Source organism: Lepisma saccharinum, chromosome 3, assembly GCF_977018435.1.
Source record: "Lepisma saccharinum chromosome 3, izLepSacc3.1, whole genome shotgun sequence".
NCBI lineage: Eukaryota > Metazoa > Arthropoda > Insecta > Zygentoma > Lepismatidae > Lepisma > Lepisma saccharinum.
The window spans coordinates 34,853,991-34,874,165 of NC_139231.1; the positions used below are offsets into that span (position 1 = coordinate 34,853,991).

The 20,175-nt window shown below is 37.9% G+C and overlaps 3 protein-coding genes across 5 annotated transcripts in view; 1 reads left to right on the plus strand and 2 right to left on the minus strand.

Moving 5' to 3' along the window:
- LOC145984972 (unconventional myosin-IXb-like) overlaps positions 1 to 10,181 on the minus strand; it is a 137,932-nt gene extending 127,751 nt beyond the window's left edge. For all 3 annotated transcript variants that reach the window (XM_083118425.1, XM_083118423.1, XM_083118424.1), the window contains exons 1-2: positions 10,132 to 10,181; positions 6,056 to 6,120 (exon numbers count right to left, since the gene is read on the minus strand). The gene's annotated coding sequence lies outside the window, so the exon portion shown is untranslated. The remainder of the gene's footprint in view (positions 1 to 6,055; positions 6,121 to 10,131) is intronic.
- Positions 156 to 731, plus strand: LOC145985511 (histone-lysine N-methyltransferase SETMAR-like). The gene has a single exon (XM_083119584.1). The coding sequence runs from the start codon at positions 156 to 158 to the stop codon at positions 729 to 731; it is 576 nt and encodes a 191-aa protein (XP_082975710.1).
- A 6,261-nt stretch (positions 10,182 to 16,442) lies between the features above and the next one.
- The window catches only part of LOC145985740 (uncharacterized), a 54,780-nt gene continuing 51,047 nt past the window's right edge, over positions 16,443 to 20,175 (minus strand). Inside the window, exon 6 of the mRNA XM_083119802.1 lies at positions 16,443 to 16,778. Within this exon, the coding sequence (XP_082975928.1) occupies positions 16,639 to 16,778 (140 nt within the window). The 3' untranslated portion in view covers positions 16,443 to 16,638. The remainder of the gene's footprint in view (positions 16,779 to 20,175) is intronic.

Consider the following 20,175-nt stretch of genomic DNA (forward strand, 5'->3'; position numbering starts at 1 on the left):
TTAACATCACATGGGAAGAAGTGATCACTGATAGGAAAATATGTGTGCCATGTGCCGGAAAAAGTGGTCAAGGTGGGAGTGGGGACATTGGTCTTGCCCAATACAGACACATTGCGCACTCATAGCAGCCATAGCTTGAGCAGGGGCGAAGAGAAATGAAAGTGTTGAAGCAGCTCGTTTGGGGTTGTCTGCTTTATGACTTTAAGGTGGGATTGTCCGGAGCAGAATCAAGTCGCCAAATATGTCAAGCCTTTGGGGATAATGCTGTGAATGAACACACCAATAGGAATTGGTTCCAGAAGTTCAAGTTGGGAGATCTGTCACTTTGTGATGAACCCAGCAGTGGCCGACCACAGGTCCTGAATGAGGAGGACCTGAAGCCAGCCGTACAGGAGGACAGCAGCCTAAGGTGTGGTGAGCTTGCCAACCATTTCCAGGTTTCCGATAAAACAGCCGGACTGCACCTGCATCACATAGGAAAGACGTTCAAGTTGAGCAAGAGGGTACCTCATACACTGTCAGGAGGCAAGAAGCAACGTGTAACAGCCCGTTTCTCGTTGCTTTCTTGGCACAGCAACACATCCATATTCAGTCCAGTGCTCACCAGTTACGGAAAGTGGATCCTATATGACACTCCCAAGTGTGCCCGACATTGGTTGTCACACGGGACTTTGTGCCTCACACCACAAGACCACCTTCACACCCATGCAAGATCATGCTCTGTATGGTAGACTAGTCGCCAAGTGGACTGTTACCAATGGGACAAACCATCACTGACTGGGGACCTCTACTCGCAGCAGTTGCAAACGTGCGCAACAGGCACTGAAGCATAAGGAGCCAGCATTGGTTAATCGCAAGTGTGTACAGCTTCTTCACGACAATGTCAAGCCACATGTGGTGCGGGTGGCCAAGGATACCATACAGTGACTTGGCTGGGAGATACTGTGCCATCCACTGTACTTCCCAGACCTTGAGCCAGCACATTATCACCTCTTCCATTCCCTGGACAACCACCTTTGTGGGAAATACTTCGCAAATGAGGCAGACTTGCAGCAAGCACTCACGGACTTCTTTCCGTCCGAGACCCCGAGATTTATCACCAGGGAAATGCACAGCTGGAGGCATGTTAACAAAAGGTGCTGGATGCCGATGGGGATTACTTTGAGGACTAATAGTATGTGCCATTCTTTGCATACCTTTTTGTTTCTGATGATCAAAAACAGCAAGAACCTTTTTGGTTACCTTGTAGTGCAAGTCATAGTGGGTTTTTCAGGCTATTTTCCTCAAATCATGCTAGAAATGGAATTTTAACAGAAATAAAAAGAATTTGTATCCAAGAAACAAAAAAGAAAAAGCATCAGACATTTTTAGATACAACGATTGCATTGATTGATGCAGCACAAGAAATGTGGTAGCACTTGGGTTATCAGTCACTTCCTTAAGTGGGGGAAACCAGAGTGCTGTGATGATCAACTGATACAATACATTTTTGCATGGTTAAGCATTAAAAGGGAGAATTGAGTACATTGTATTGAAATGTCTTTAATTGTGGCAAAATTATATGGGACACTCTTTAAACAATTTTTTTTATCTCCCATCATAATGGGTTGCTTGCCTATGCAAGACAAATGTTATTTATGTCTGGTTAGGAGCTCTATACCCATGTAAGTCATGCACCTTCATGATGTACCAGAGGAGCTCTATACCGATGTAAGTCATGCACATTCATGACGTACCATAATTAAAGTTCTTTTCTTACTTTTTTTTCAGGGTGTAGGGTACTCAAGTAAATACAGTGTATGTGTATACTTACATGTTTTGATCATTTTTGACATTTTCAAACCTTTGAATAGACTATAGTTTTGACCTTTATGCATGAAACTTACAGGAGCATTATGTAGTTGTACAATGATTTGACAATAAAATTATCAATATGATGTATGATTTAGGATGAACATGAGTTAGGGTGGATGGGCAGAGAGCAATAACTCATTTATTTAGTGGCCATGATAACTGTTGTAAATTTAAAATCATTTAGGTAAAATTATTTCTGAAGCTAGAAAACTTGTGAGCAGCCAGATATTTTGGAGAATGCTTAAAATTCTAGTATAATATTATAATTAGGATGAATACGTCAAGTCAGAGTCGTAAGTCCAAGGGGGCCCGAAAAATAGTAAAAAATATAGTCTTATTTCTCATATGAAACAATTATGCAAAAATTCACAATGACTTGCCTGGACATATTTATCCATTTATTATTTTCATGAATGCAAAGTATTTTGTCTTCTCTCTTCTTTCCCATTGACTTTGCACTTCCCCCCAGATTTTAATGTTAACAATAAAGCACCTCGAACTGCCACGGAGCAAGGTGTGAGGTATTTAAATGCTTGCTTTGTTTTCAACTCAAGATGGGCATGGATAATATTAGCAGTTCTTCCTTCCATCCTGCAACTATTGCCCTATGAACAAAGCTGATTTTATTCTCCGAAATTTCCTAATCAAATTCTATGTTTCAGAAATGTGTTTAAATCTGAAATCGTCTCAGCAACATCCATAAGTGCTTTGACAAAGTTTCTTCTCCTTTGATAACTCTACACTAGTTTCCAGTTTTCTCTATACTGGTGTCTGTTTGTTTCTTACTCTTCCAGTAACAGTCATGACAGAAATGTCTCATTAAAACCTAAGTGGACTCAGTATTCTCACTGTTGAACGTGAAAGGGCAAGATATATTGATGTTGTGAAGTAACAGTATCATTTGCAGCTCATAAGTCAGGTTTCTGGTAAGAGGGACAGGGGGAGGGGATAAGTAAGTTATTGTATTTTCTTCTTTTGAACACACACATGTCAAAGAAAGATAAGTTGTAATCTATGAAAATTCAGAAGTAGAGGATACAATTTGTGTAATTATTAATATAAACGTAGTCCCAACCAGCCATTCAAAGTAATTACTTGATTTTTTTTGTAAGAATCTGACTGTACACAGGGGATCCAATTTGTTTCTTGAAGGCACATGACTGACGATTTTGTTACGCCACTGCATCAAATATTTGGTACTACAATAACATTTCAGATGTATAAAACAAAATGAGATTCACTGTTTTCATATGAGTCCCGAAATTCAAACTTATATGGTACATACAATTAACATGAAACAAAGTCAAAATTTCTATGTTAAAAGAAAGGTAAAATAGTTGTACCAAAGATTTCGCACGTATGGACCAAATAACTAACGTTTTAAGATTTCTTGATAATGAAACTGATTGTATTGAAGAGCTAGCTAGTAGCAAGATATTTTGGACCCCCCCAGGAAGGATTGTCTTTTAGCGCTGCCCTTCGCCTGCTCTACCAAGCACAGTCATTTTATGTGTGTCCTTATTTTCATCTTATGCAATGATTTGTGAAGTTTACATCCTTCAAATTTTGAAATGAGAAAACAAAGAAAAGCTCATTAAAAATATTATATTTAAAGACTCGTAGTTTGCATTTCTGATTTTTTTAAAAAAAAGTTGTCCTGGTGCCTGAAGAACATCTTTAAAAATGTATTAATTGTTTAAAGAAAATTCCAGCAGTGCATTACAAGACTATAAATCTGCCAAGTATAAATTTGACAACAATATTTTTTTTTTTACGTATATAATGTGTATACTACTGGAGGAATTTTGGGGTCTGCTCCCTCCCCCTCCCCAACTTGGCACCTATGCCTGAAGATTTTGTATCGATTCACATTGAGATTTTAAATTTAAAGAACGCATTGCGGCCTCGCATTCTAATCTCGCTTAGGGCCTCGCATTATGTTGTTACGAAACTTCACATTTTCTTGATGAAAGTAATGTCAATTTTTCACATTACAAGTACTTCTTTATTTGCGTTGTTTCGTTTCGGTAAGAAACAGCATTGAGCGTACACCTTTGCAGATCATCGCGTGTCATGCTTGTGTTTTGTCTATGCAGTGTTTCGAACCTTCGTAACCCAAAAAATACTCGTCAAGTGATTCTTTTTTAGCTTCTTAGCATTATTTTACGAACAAAATTTTAACAATGCTTGCCTAAACTAACCTAACCTTGCAGGAAATGGTTCGTGGGACTATGCGTGAATGGTTTTTTGGGGCTATTCGTCAATGGTGTGTGGAGTTACCAGTTTTTCAAGTACCCAATTTCAAAATCCAGTGGATCTTCCACACCCGGTACGAATTTCACCACGCAACCATGACATGTCATCTTTTAGGAAAACAATGGCGTGGTTGGAAACCCTGCAATCGACAAAATACAAGCACGCCGAACAATAATCTACGGAGGTGTACGCATCAAAGGCCATTGTGCATCGCAGAATTAATTTTCAACAAAAATAATGAATTTCTGCTATGATACATTCCCACATGACAGATAACACCTTCCAGATGTTAGACAATGCTACAGGAACTTATTTCCGTAAGTGGTTTCTTGTGTAAAAATGAAGAAATCTGTTTGTGGAATAGTATATTAGTACCCGCCACTGTTTGTTATGTTAATGTGTCCATCATAACTACTCAAAATTGTGTTAAGTTCACAAACAATAATAAGGTGCCAATATAGATTAGCATTGTTGACTGCCAGGAAAAAAAAGCACTGGTTATAACATTTTATAACCCAACTTTAAAAAGGAAAATGAAAAGGCTTCATTATTCTTGGTATGCATGTAGCTTAACCTTACTCTGCAGTCATAAATTAGGTCACATATGCTACCTCATATTGACCAAACTAGTTGAATCTAAAAGTTGAGATTTTTACTGTGATTTAAGTTCATGCAGGGCTTTCTTTGTGCCAAACTTCAGATTTTTTCATGAAGACCCATCAGAGATATTTAATCCCACAAACTGTCAAAATTACATATACAACCATGTTTGAGACCATGCTGTGAAAAAGGGTTGCATTTCTAAGCACTGATATTTTCACTGCAGACACCCTGCAGGTAGGTCTACACACAAAAAAATATCAAGCCTTAGACTAAACCCCTTCATTTCAAAAATTGGGCTTAAAAATCCAATTTCTTAACTATTTTTACTCAAATTTCCACCATAATCTTTGTACTTAGGATGCAATTTTGTTTCTGTACACTGCTACATGAGCAAAAAAAGACATGTACCATGTTGAAAAAATGGCCACCTCAGGAGAACTAATAACAGGAAAATATTTTGAACATTGGTTTTGATATCTAGAAACATGTACAAACGTATGCACTAAAAATGATTTTTTTTTCTAAAATGGCCATGCAACCACCATTGGATGATTTGGTATGGAATGACCCTAATGTTTAACGAGGAAACCCCCACAGCTTCCAGGAACTTCAAACTGCTATGTGATTTCACCAAGAACACTCCACATGAACAACTTGTGCGAGGCTTCGAGAACCAGAAGAAATGTGTGCAGATATGTCCAGATGTTCATGGGAACCATTTCTGACAACTACTGTAAGGTACGTCAATGTTACGTATTGTAGTAGTGCATTACAGGTGAACAGTTACTTTTCAAATGCACTGTAACCAGGGGTATATAATAGGGGTCTAAAATTGATGCAGAGACTTGCAACTACATGTCCCATCATGTGCAGCACTTCATAATGACCTCTTTAAAAGCAAATGCCTCGCAGTTTCATTGCACCAAGCCAACAGTTCAACAAATACACATTTGTCAATCAAGACAAAATAGACTTGTTTGACCTCTGAAATTCCCAGACTTTTGCTTGAAACCTCAAATCCAGCAGGATGTACATTGTAAAAAGATCCTATCCATTTAAGATTAAGATAGTGCCACCCATTGACAGATGAGGCAAACTAATCACAGTTGAATTGAAATTATAATCCTGGTATAGGAACTGAACAGAAAACAGTTAGGTGGGCTGGTGCCATTTATAATAAACTGTTACTAGAAAGTAATGAAAAACAAAGCTACTTAACAATCATCACTTAACTGAATAGAACACAAGCAAGATAATTCAAAGGTAAGAAAACCCCAGTCTGCCAGTTTAAAAAAGTCACTGCAAAATAAAAAATACATCAAGTATTCAAATCTTACTTTACCTGCATCTAAGTAATGGTTCACCAGTATGATGCGAGTACCTTATCTCTCCATCCTTCAACTAGCCCTACAAGGTAACAGAAAAATATGTTACAAGCAGAAAAAGATGCATATACAATTTGTGTTCTAATAATAAAGATAAGACCATTCAAAATAATGAAGAATGCAACATCTCCCCTTCAGATTAACCCTAGAACACTACCGTACGTAAAATTTACGTGTGATTCGCGCTCATTTCCTTCCCCTACCTCCCACATCGCACCCACCTACCCCTCCACCTATGGTATTCCTCTATCATTCTGTCAGGCGTGTGGCAGCACTGTGGTAAGGAGGGCGGAAGCAGTGAACGTCTTTAGTTTGTGTGTTATGTGGGACTCTGTACGTCAATAATACGTAGCGATAGTAACAGAAGAAAAATCTTGCACGTAATTTTGACGTGCATGTAGTAATAACGCCATTTGTATTCACGTAAGATTTGCGTGACTTTTTCTATAATATGATCAACATAGCAGCGATCAATGGATACATTATTCACACTCACAACTTCTACAACAATCAGTGCAACTCAGAAAAGAGACTATTCTTACGAATTCAGTTCATGCTTTTTGAAGGTACTGGGGAAGGAAGAGACAAGTACAGTAGCAGCCACCTCACAAGGGAACAGAAAGTATTGCAGTTTCTGCAACTACAAGAAAAGGAGGATAACAACTACTTACTGCTCCTGTGGGAAGCCAACTTGTGGAACACTACCGTACGTAAAATTTACGTATGCTTTGCGCTCAAATTCCTTACCTACCTCTCACCCACTCACCCTTCTGCCTAACAGTGCCTCAAGTTGTCTGTAGGACATGAGGCAGCACATAAGGAGGGTGCAAGCTCTGATCGTCTTGATTTGGTTTGTTATGTTGTGCACTGTACGTCAATTTTACGTATCTGTGTAAAACCAGAAATATCTTTCACGTAATTTTGAAAGTTGTAAATTCGATTTGGATACTTAGATTTTAAAACAAAAGTTTAAAAGCATGCACTATTTTCTTGCAAGATTTAAAAATTACATTTGTTTCTTATTTACAGCGTTATGAATATTATTATTGTTTGCTTTTCATTATTCAAACTTTTCGGCTTCATTCTTAATGTACGAATGGGCTTGTCAAGCAAGACCTTCTCTTAAAATATTCTATGTTTAATAAAACCATGTTTATACATTTTAAAATGAAGAATAAAATTCCAATATAAGGAAAATAAACAAAATAATGTTCACAATGAATAGAAATTGGTTTTCATGATGTAGAGATTGTTTTAAAAATAGATTCCTTCATGTACGTAAAATTTACGTAGCGGTAGTTACACTGTAATATTGGAACACGGTAGTGTTCTAGGGTTAAAAAAAAATAGCAGCAGTACAGCAATTCTTCTACATACAATTTTACAGATGTATATTCTATATCTTAAGCTTTGGTCCAGTCAATTATTTCTTACACAGCATTGACTTAAAAAATTCTTAAGCACAGATTTCAACTTGTCTCTATGCACCTACCGTATGTCCAGGAAGAGATGTTTCTCACTTGTGGACCTTGAAATGATATTGTAACCTGATCTTGGACTCAGGATACAAAAAGGTGAAGGTCACAGTTCTGACTGTGTAATGATTTTCACATGTTGTACACAAGAGTACAGAACAGACAGAATACTAGACATGAGTGAAAGTAAGTTTGAAGTCTGGAGACACTTCTGATGCCAAAACTAATACTGTAAACATATTACCATACCATCACCACTATAGTTTAGTACTTTTTGGACACGTTCTGAAAGTCACACGACTTTAACACATGAAACGAAGTATGGCCATTGGCCATTCCATAAATCCTAGCATGAAGACTGTTCACACTCGAAATGTACGGATCAGGAGGTCGGTTGCTCACTGAAAATCATCTGCTATTTGCAGACAATGCAGATGCACGATGTCTTCAAACTGCACTAGTTCAGAAAATAATCATTTGAACAAAGAGAGATATTAAGCAACAAGAAACAACTTTCTAACAAGGTGATTAAAATAAGCATGAATGTTTGTAATAGTTTATTTCTGCCAGAAGGACATGTCTTCCTCTAGATACCATGTGGAAAATCTTTATAAACAGAACACTGCAACTGACACTTTCGTTAGTGAATTACTTAAGTGTTTCTTATTAACTTAAGGAACGAGCTCAATGTAAATTTTGTAACAACTATTTCATATCCCTATCAAAATGTAAACTTGTGTACAAAGTAACTTTACATAAGTACTTGATGTGACAAATATGCCTATGAATGTATTTAAACATAAACTGTATGCCTGGTTAGTTACTACACCATTGTACTCAACTCAAGAATTTCTTGAAATTAAAAATATTGTATTTTAGTGCAACTTAAATATAAAAGGGATTATAATTTTATATTACAATATATTTCACATGTATTTTGTTTGACATTGCCTATTGCTGTTCAAGCTTAATGACAAAATATTATTATTGTTGTACAGGAAACATAATGAGGTATGTTCAATAAAATAGAACCAATGTATCACAAGCACTGTTCAACATTAACAACATTGCAAGTTGCTGACTGGTAAAGCTTGCATTCAATTGACAGATCTGTTACCAAAGCAGTTCACTAATTTCTTACTAAATTGCATAGTTGTATTACCCACTGTCTAAACGACCCTATGATCATTTAACACCTGTTTTCCCCTCACACTTCAGATTGGGAGAACAGAGTCATTACACAAACCAATTTCTCTGTATTTGGAAAAGTTTTCATCGGTTAATTCTATGGTCAGATCTGCTAGGCTCAACAGGTCATCTACATTGTTTGGATCACTTATAAAATGTGAACCCTTTTACGTTAAGATTAACATGGACAACAAAACTACAAGTGATATGTACACTTAGTACAACGGTGTGAATGTGGCTTTGGTCACTTCAATCAAAATAAAAGCTGCTTGCAGAAATAGCTTAAAATTAATTCAGTGAATGATTTGCTTATAACCAAAATTAATTTGACAATGTGTCGAATTGACATGTTCCTGGTTTCCAGCCATAATAGTGTGATTGAAACACCTTGTTGTGAACCATTACAGCACTTTATCACTGGAAGACTGTCAATACATCGATTTTTTACTGATGTATTCTGCAGTTTTAAACAAGTGACCTTTGTTTTGTATATGCCATTTATTTTATAACTTTTAACCACTGCCGAAGTTAAAAATAATGTTTTCTCTCTTCATACATTGGTATTTGGTCATTGTTGAGGTACAATATGATGACTAAGTTTTCAGTTTTGCAATGAAATATCCAAAAATTAGCAGAGAAATTGCTAATGATATTGCATTAATTAAATATAGACAATTTAAAATTATCACTCAACTTTCGAATTATTTCATGTCGACTGGCATTCTGCATTTCAAACACCTATTGGTATGATAAATAAATCCTCATTGCTCAAAATTAGTTATCGCTTGCGTGAAATCATAATTTCCGCAAGTTCTAAGTAACATCCATACACTTATAGTTTAATACTTTGCGAACTAACTGCCTTAAATCTTACGCAAATTAACGGTCTTGTACACTACGCCATATTAACGATTCGCCTTTTAAGAGTTCGTCAAGTTAACAACCTGTTAACACGTTTATCTAGCTACTAAATGCACATGAAATAGCCCGAACACAAATACAACAGGTGTACGGGCCGTGCTAGTTTTAAGTTGCTGACGGCATAATCTAGATGAACTAGGATGCCATTCTTATTGTTCTCTATCCAAAAATCTACTCTTCTGTTCTCAGAAGAAATTATTATTATACAAAAATGTTAAACTGCCAATTTGCAAATTCGAACATTCCTTACTCCATGTTTACAGCTCATAGAACTTATGACAAGCAGCCATTACTCCGAATACCTAGTTAAATTTTCGCCACTTTTGAACAGCTTCAATCATATATATGTGTTTAGATTATTTTAAGTAAAATTACGCCATACTAAGAATAATATAAAGTCTAGGTAGGAGTTGACAATATATTCTTTACAACATTAAAAGCAGATTTACCTTAACAGTTCCACCTCAACAGATTATAGCACCTATTGTATGAAATGCGCATGCGCAAAATTCAGCCAAGTTGATGACAAAAAAATAACGTTTCCTTCAAGCGCAAGTCAGTGTTGCAACGGAAATTTCCCTTTTGCAGAAAAATTCAGTCCGAACTTGAAGCGAAAAGGGAAATTAAAAAATTCAGGGAAATTTGAAGAGACTCAATATTAATTAGTAAAAAAAAAAGTAAAGTGCTCCCCTGTGCTTAGCACTACGCCATGAAGGCGTATAGGGGGTGTGGGGGTAACGCCCCACACTTTCTTGATCCGGTCGTGAGTGGGAGTGGTGATGTGATCAGCATCACGCCCCTGACCGCCTTTACCCCCCAGGGTTTCCCCCAGGTACCCATGTTATTCGACGCTGGGTGGGCGCCGGGACCGCTTCCATCGTTAGAAAAGTTCCCGGATTTGAACCGGCCGGGGATCGAACCCGGGACCTATAGCATGGTAGTCAGACGCGTTACCGACTGAGCCACCGCGGCCAACCAATATTAATTAGTACGTACAGTAATCCCAGTTTTATTTCGACAAATTATTGCTGTTACTTCTTGTTTCCATTTGTTTGAGTATCAACCTGTATGACTACATTTCCATTTTGTTAATTTTAAATCACATTCCTACATCTACCAACCAGTGTCCAATCACAGCGTACAAAGGTAATTTTCACAAAATCCTGTTTCCCTGCTGTCTGCTTCGGGAGGAGGGCTTTGTTGTTGCCGTTTCTTGCCCAAGCACTAGACCTAATTGGTTGTTTGGCCGCGATTTTAAGGGGGTGTTGAATTTACCACTTTGGTTTTTCCCCGAGTTCACTGCTTTCATTTTAAAATTTTGATTTTTCTCAAAATTTTGGAGGGGGCTCTAGCCTCATCAGCTCCCCATACGCACGCCAGTGGTGATGGAAACAAAATGCGTAACCCCAACATAGGCGTAACTTGGCGGGGGCAAAGGGGGGCGAGTGCCCCCTCCCAATTAAGGTTTTGATTGATTGATTTTGAGTTTTAAGTCCGCTTTATGCACAGTAAGGCTAATCGGGACTGGACCTACAGTTTAAAGTGGGATCCGAACCACTATGTGCCTCCATCGGGTATCGAAACCCAAATTAAGCCTCCACCGAGTATCGAACCCCAAATTAAGGTTTTAAGTAAAAGAAAGGTTTGTGTCACCTATAAAATTTCGGACAAAGTTGACACGGCCCTTCCAAACTAAGAAAAAAAGATAGCTATATTTCTCCTGTCCTAAATTATCCCTATCTCTTGTGTAATGTTCTTTTCTCCGATCTTTCGGCATCCCGTACATCTTTCCGCACCAGTGGCATGAACCTATGCACCAGTAGCTACAGTTGTAAAATAACACAATGTTTGCTATATTTCATTCTAATTTCTAACTGAAAATTATTTATCAGTATGAGATCGCCCAATGCCTCCCACGCAAGATCCTTAGAGGAAAGTGGTAGACCCAACATCTATTGAATCTGCCCTTGTAGCAAGCTTTAAGACGAGTTATTTTCATTACCTGCAACTTTCATCAACAGAGGGCAACAGGTGTTGGCACTCACGGGCTCACCAGCCCAGAATCTTTCGCAAAATTTTGCTGAATTATTTAGAAATATTGGTTGATGCCTTGAGGACACTTGCACAAATGTCTGTGACACATACAGTTCAGATCATGACATGAAAGAAACCAACCATTTGAAAAATGTCACAATGAAAGCAACTAATTAATATGTTGCAAAAACATGTTCAATGAAACAAACATATTTTGACCAAATGTTTACGACTCCCGTAACTCTTCCCGTCACCACTCAGAAATTGTTGCCCACCCTTTATCGACGAACGCCGAGGTGAAGAATGCCTTTGGACGAAATACCTAACGATGAGAACTGTGCACAGATTATATCAGAGGATATATTAAATACGTTTTTAAGAAAGCCAAAATGCATACCATTGTAAGGAGTATATAATTTAGAGTGATTGAAAATTACAAACTGAAATTAGGACTATGTGCAATTGAATTAGTTGTTAATTCTAAAGTGGCGTATTTATGGTGGCACGTACATTGCAAGCCATTGTTTCAGTACTTCCCCGCTAACAGTTTTCAAACCATTGTTTTTAGTTGGGGGTTCCCCACCTGATAAAAATCCTGCCTATACCCCTGTGACACAGGCTCCTTCCTGCCCCACACTATGGCCTTTCCATGGTGGCTGGAGTGGATGGTAGGGGACAGACTGGTTGATTGGGAGTTTTCCTCCCTGCTCAAAGGGGCTGTCACTGTTTTCCATATGTGTTGTAATTTGTAAAATGCATCAATGTTTACTTTATTTTATAGCAAGCATGCAAATTATTTACCGATACCTTAAAAAAAATTAGCCCCATGCAGTTGAGCCATGTGTCACATTCAAGGTCCCTTGGAGAGGTAGGTCACCTCTGTCCAGACCCCTTTAATCCACTCTTGGAGCAAGATAATAAGGTTAGTCTTTCACCTAAGGTTTTTCATCTCCCCCCAAACTTTTGACAAAGCATGTTTTACAAATGTAGAAACTTGGAGGTTTTTACTGCCATTTCGAGGCAGTTTTTTCCTCTAATACGCGAAAAATGTTTTAGCTTTCCTATCTTCTATATTCATCCTCCTCCATGGCCGTGCAGTCTAAGGCACTGTGCTTTGGACTCCGACAGCGGGGCAGCATGGGTTATCGGCCTGTGTATAGGACCGGTGGCAACCCACTATCGTGAGGAAATTGGGGAGCTACAAGTGAGTAGCATACTCCGATCTTGGAAATCTCCTATAACGGATGAGGGTTCAACGTGCTGACCTCACGTCACCCCATTACTGGTTGAAGATCTCCACACCTCTAGGTAGGATTGTGGGAGGAAGACTGGCAGTTGGGAGATAGGCCAAGGCCCTTCGAGGGCTGTCGAGCCAGGGTTTATTAGTATTATATCTTCTATTTTCACCTTCTTTACTTCTTCGAGTAAGATTATCGGTGAATGCCTAAAAGGCAGAAACCACTAGGTGTGCTTTTGTCAGTAACCGAATGGGCATGCCCTGCCTCCTGAAAGCTGGTATCCAACTGGGATAGTAGGCTTTGGGGGAAGGGGCAGCGTTCCTCACACACTGCTGTAGACAAGTTCTGGGCCCCACTCACCTCGGCAGGCCTTTAGGATTAGGGACCTTTACAAAATGTCTGTTTCGGTTTTTGACAACCCCTTCTTTCAGCTCCCCCTATCTTTCACCCCCACCCTACCTTTCAGCATCTGTGGCAATTGCCTCCTATTCTCCCTAACTGCTACCTGGTCATGTGTGTCACAAAATGCCTTAATGTTCGTTTCGTTTCAATCCATCAGTATTTATCAATAACTGAAAAATAATATAATGCCCATGCAAGGCTGTCGTTCATGAGCTCAAGCCTGGCCCCCTTTAATCTGTCCTTTTGCTTGTCTTAAAATAGCGTAATATTTGAGATGCAATTCATTCCAACAGTGCAAATTATTTATTAAGTTATGAGGAAAAATAACATACAATGTGCCATCAAGCACTTCCAGGGACAGATTGTCCCATCTGTCCCTCCCTTCAATATGCTCTTGCTTCAGAACCCAATGTGTTGTCATGAATGTGTGCAAGTAACAACATGGATGATCAGTTTGAACCCAAAATTGTTTTTGTGGAATGCCATTTAACGAATGGTTTCCAAATTTGAATAATAGCTTCAAAAAATACTGGACATTCCCTGTGAATTTTGCAAGCTGTGAGCGCTCCTTTTAGAACTTAGAAATTCTTTATTCATGGGCGAAGTTCTGCCTGTGGCTGCTCTACCACTTTGCCTCCGAAGACTCAGGATGTATATATGCAACACTGCTGGACAAGAAAGACTTCATTACCTTGCTGTTTTGTGTATTGATATCTAGAAAATATTAGCTGATTTTGACTCCAAAACAACTCCTAGAGAAAAGTGACTGCAACTTCATTAGGACCAGATGCTTCACTCACATTGGTACACCATAATATGGTATGTGTCACAAAATGTACTTGCTACAATAACTTGTACTTTGGGCAAACTTCAGATTCAAGGCTCTCTTTAAGCTTATAAATTGTGTGTCTTACAAAAACCACAATTTGCTGTGTGTTTAAGATTTCTATTGAGCTTGTCAATTTTCCAATCAATAATGCTTTTTAGTGTTGAATTAAATCTGAATGTCAATGCACACATTACTTAGGCAAAGTACTCTTTATGATTTTCCAAATGTAGCAGTTATTTTAGCAAAATGGCCCTGGATGGTATTTTCATGATAGAAAACTTCTCAATTCTGTCCCCCCCCCCCCCAAAGTTAGGCCCCAAGTTACACTCATGCTAACCAGGGCTTGAATTTGGAACATTTGGTCCTGTAGGAAAGCAATGCATGATTACAGTGGCAGCGATTGGGTTCCAAAACTGGGTGGCAAGGACAGTTTATTTACTTTCCCTTGATACATAAGGTTTAGTATAGTGATGGAAGTGGCAAAAAGTGTGGGGGGCAATTGCACCCTGTTCAGCAGCACTGCATGATTAATTTGTTTAATGTTTTTATGTGTACATACGGGAGCCAACCAAAACCTACTAATACTTCAGAGGGAAATTGGGTGTGAAAGAGAAATTTTACCTCTTCGAAAGGGAAGTTGTACCCTCAGATCGTAGCAACACTGAAGCCATCCTTACGGGAAAATACAAATGCACGTGGGATGGCAGGAAAAGTAGCCCAGGTCTCAAACTGTGTGTGCGTAGTTTTAAGATCCGCTGCTAAATTCTTACCTTTGAGAATTTGGGTTATGCTAATGTATGTCTTTCACCTAAGGAGGGAAAACATTTCTTAATGACTATGGTATGAAACCAACCATTTAACAGACACCACTCCACACTGCAATTGGTTTATTTTTATTAGTTTATATAATTATGAATTCAAGTTCTCATCTGGTCAAAGGGTCCTCCTCCGTGGCCGTGCAGTCTAAGGCACTGTGCCTTGGGCTCCGACTGCAGGATGGCATGGGTTGAGTCTCTGGGTTTTTGGCCCGTGTATAGGGCCGGTGGCAACCTACCATCTTGAGGAAATTGGGAGCTACGAGACAATAGCATAACCCGGTCATAAAAATCTCCTATAATGGATGGGGGTTCAACGTGCTGACCCCATATCACCCCATTACAGTTTGAAGAATTCCACACCTCTAGGTAGGACTGTGGGAGGGAAACTGGCAGTCGGGAGATAGGCCAAGGCCCTTACAGACTGTAGAGCCATGGGTTATTATTATTATCTGGTCAAAGGAGTTTCTTCCTTTTTCATCCTTGTGGTTGACATAAATAATGAGTAATAGTGCATGTTATGTACAATCATGTGTAGCACAATAATAGTATGGGTTCAATACCCAGTGAAGACACATTTCACAGTGGTTCGGATCCTCCCTTTAAACTGTAGGTCAAATTCCAATTAGCCAATCTGTGCATAAAGTGGACTAAAACAACAATTCAACCAACCAACCATTATAAACACTAAATGCTCAGCAATGAGAGTTGCTGAAGTACCCAGTCTCCTCTCAGGTACAGGGACAGTGTTTAGGCACAGATTATATCAAAGACAGAGGCAAAGAAATAAAAGCTCAATATTGTGATGAATAACATAAAGAGATTTATTACTATCATACAAGAGCAATGTTGACAATCTATATGCATACCATTTTGCCTGTTCCTTTCATACATACCACTTCAACTTGAAATGGGTTCCACAGTAGAACAAAGTTTACTGCATGGCTATTGCAGATGATATACAGCAGTTATTTCATTGAGCTCTGACAATCCAAAGAAAAAGTAAAAACATGACTCTTGATACACACCAATCACATCTAAGCCTCAGCTGAGGTTGGGCTTCCCTGATGGCACAGTGGTAACGTTGTTCCCTTGTAATCAAGAGGTCTCAGGTTCGATACCCAGTGATAATGATGTGGATCCAACTTTAAACTGTAGGTCCAGCCATTGGCCTATCTGTGCATAAAGTGGACTTAAAAGAAAAACTCTTCCTTGGTGTTGCCAAGCTGGTGAATCTGTTGGTCGCAAACCACAGATTAGCATGGCATCTGTCAATAAGAAAAAGCACAAATTATGACCGTGCAACAATATCCGATAATTGCATCTCTTGGAAGAAATAATTTCCTTGGTCTTGAGTCATTAAACAATTTAAAAATAATTTTCTTATACGTAGATCACTTCATAGCTGAATTTGATTTCTTTTAAAAAATGAAAATACCATCTTAAATAGCAATGTATTTATTTTTTACATTAGGCTCCTGTCAGCAGCTTTACACTAGTGGGATAAACCAATCTGTGCTTCTTACATTTTTGTCTCCACTAAAATTGTAAACTGATAAGCTGGAATGCCAGAAAATTCAGACAATTTACATGCTGTACACTCCCTGCCACTTCTATATACATAAGTGCTATACACAGTTAGTCCAGTTTCAACATATTTTTCATCATTTTCCAGAACTCATTATCATCCTTTGGTATTACTGGCTGAACTGCTCCACTCTCTGATGGTATATCTCTAACTCTGCCTTCCAACTTCTTCTGGAATTCTGGTATCTCTCCTGGAAATCATAAAGAATGAAAAAATCATAAAGTACAGTAAAATATATCTTCTTCACCTTTAAATGGTGGCTGAATAGGACCAGCAGAACATGACTTAGATTATCACGATTTATATGGAACAACTCTTAATATTTCATTTGTTTCCTTTTTTTATTTATATACATATGGAGATATGGTACATTTGATTTTCAATGGGATTTTAAATTTATTTATTTATGAAATGAATTTGAATTTAAAAGTACAAGCTTTTCAAATATGAAGACATATACAAAACATATCACCGAATTTGAACTGTTTAACATAGAGGATTGATATTGGATTTATTCTAGGAGTCTTTCACAGGATGCGAAAGTTAGACATTCCACCTTAGTAGACAAAATTTGATTTGGCTAGTCCAGGGGTTCCTAAATTTTATCGTTTCATGGCACCTTTAGTGTTTCAAGATTTTTCCACGGCACCCAAGTCAGAATGTAGGCTTATGTAACACCTGCAATGCTAAGCACACAGTTGGAACAATCATACAAGGTGGCTACTCCCATGTACACACCATTTAATTGAATTAGAATTTTTGGATAGGATTGGAATCACACAGACCCTTTACATATTTGTGTGTGGAGGGGGGGGGGGAGGTGGTAATATGTAAGGTTGAAATGGAAAAAAATAATATCTGCAAGTGTCCTTGAATTTTTGGAAAGTTTACCTTGTAAACTGGGAATTATACTTGATTTTTATCATGGTCCTAGAGTGGCCACCCCATCATATCATTGATTGAATTTCAGTAAAAATATGAGAACATGTCGCGGCACGGCACCCAGGGCACTGGGCTAGACCATGCTGACTTGCCATGTTTACTCCAGGTAAAAGTCACCACAGATGTTGCATGAGGATGTAGATTAAGTTTGAGGTGTGGCAGGTTCCTTTGGGGTGGAGGGTGAATTTGCCAGTCGCAGTGTGAATCTGAAGGGTGTGAGAGGTGATGAGAATGGGGCAGATTTTGCACCTAGGATGGTTGCATTTGTGGGAAGAGATGTTGGTTCTGGATCACTGTGGAGAATGGAGAGGGGGGCCTGTTTTTGTTGAAGTGGGGGTGATATTGGGTGACGAGTGCAGGAGGGTTGGTGGTAGGTTTCTTGGTGGTGTATGAGGCATTAGTGACACACTTTGTGTAGCACTTCTCAAGAGCAGAAATATCACTTTGGAAGACTTCTAAATTGATTTTTTTTTCTTCTGAAGAATGAAGTTTGTTAGCAATAAGAACAATGTGCATTGTTTCAGATACTTATCAATCACCTGTCACACATTCATATGGAAGAAGTTGTGGAACATTTTACACTCATAACACTGACATTGAGCATTCAATAAAGTTCATGGCTCTTTATTTTATAATTTAATGTTTTAATTAAATTTAGTTTTAATGTCAGATTAAAGTTGTGCTACACTGATCAACAGTAAACATGCAAATTAAATGAAAGTAGTCAATTCTTATCAGTTTGATGGTGCTGATAGTGAATCTGGAAATGAATATTAGCTCTAATTTACATTTTAAGCAGGGTGGTTAAAAAGAAGGTGAAATTTATACCAAGATAGGAAATTACTACTTTAGGTTGACAATACTGTGTGAAATTTCATACAGTCAGATTTTTGTTTTTGGTTCCTAACTTTAATTGTGCTTTTGTATACTGGAAGTAAGGTCTAGTGCAATATTCAGTGAATTAAAATGTGGATATAGTGGTTAAATCCGTGGAAAAGCTACAGTTTGAGTAGGTCTAATATTTGTCTGAACAGATAAAAATGCCGTGAGGTTTCATGTTGTGTCATCAGTGCTACATGTGTGAGGAAGTGTCATTTTCTTCACAAAAACAGCACAAAATACCATTCATTAAAAAAAAACCCTACTATTCCTGATCAAGGCCCAAGATAGAACTAAGCACTGCACGTTGTTTGTATTTAAGCGATCAATCGAAGAAATCAGATTGGTGTAAAAGGACATTCAACGCCCTCTGCAATGCTCATGCTTTGGAAAGAGCACACTGGCCACAAACAAGATTGCCCTTCTCCACCTTAACTGAGATTTTAGCCTCATCATTACAGAAATGGAATGTATTTGATGAAAATGTATCTCAATCAACTGGTGTAAATAGAAAAAGTTAACTTCTTCTTCATCTTTAGAGGTTCTAGGAATCAGTTACAAGCTTGAAGAGTGGAAAATGTCGGTTGACCATAGATATCCGCAGGATTTTTTCCAGGGAGGGGTAAGCAAGGCATTTTTTTTCCAGGGGAGGAAAAACAAGGCACATTGTTCCCCATAATAGTGTTGTCCACTCAAAAAAACATTGCTTCAATGTGAAGTTATCATGTTCATGCAATAATTAATGTATATTATTGTGGTTGAAATGAAATTATATATGTGAAATATATAATTTTTAATTGACTTTCCTTTTCCATGGAGGGGATGGGGGTGCAGCTCCTTCCGGATGTCCATGCATTGACTATTCTGCTTTTGGAAGCAATGCTCCCTTCAAGTCAGAAACGTGATTCCTTCTAATCCAGTGAAGAAATCTTACGAAAATATGTAGCATCTCCTTGAAGTCATTAAATATGGTGACTTCCAGGGACAGAGTTATGGTGAATCTGCACTCTTAATAGGCATGCAACTAAGGTATACAAAATATTCTCGTTCAATTGATGCGTATAAAAGTTTTAAGAATGCTTTTTACAGATATTGCAGAAAAATCAACAAATCACAGTGATATTTTGGGTGAGCTGCTGATATGTAATAAAAATCTGTCTCCGAAAATCCACTTCCTTCACGTCAATTTTGATTTCAAACATGCTCTTTCATGTTATCTTCAATGAGATACTTGCAAAATATGGTAATGTAGCTGGCAAAATTGTGTGGAAAGATTCAGGTCAAAAGTAGTTGATACTGAAGGTAGATGTGTTGGTAATTATCTAGTCAATACAAATGATGTAAAATAGAAATGTCTTTTTTTTAAATCTCTCTATAAAAAATAACTGGATATTTCAAAATTATGATGGTTATTACTTGTATCTATGAATTATTGTTCTAAAATATTTTTTGGAATGTACTGTTATGTAATGAAATTCATACTTTGATATTATTATTATGAGCCCTATTTCTGAAACTAGAGCTAAGCATTTCCTTTTATGTTCATATTTCACCTAATTATCTTCAAATGAATGTAAAAAACCTAAATTGAAGGCATTTACAAACTTTCGCTCAAAATTTTTTGAACAGTGTTATCAATGTTCTTCTAGAGTTGGAAGTGGTCGAAAAAAAATGGATTTAAAAAAAAAAGTTTTTTTCCGTGGCTTTTTAGGTTGGGCTCTTATCGGCTTTTTTCACAAAAGTGTCTCAAATCAATGAAAATACAG

Coding starts and splice junctions, on each gene's coding strand:
- LOC145985511 (XM_083119584.1), top strand. CDS start 156: ATGAAAGTGTTGAAGCAGCTCGTTTGGGGTTGTCTGCTTTATGACTTT.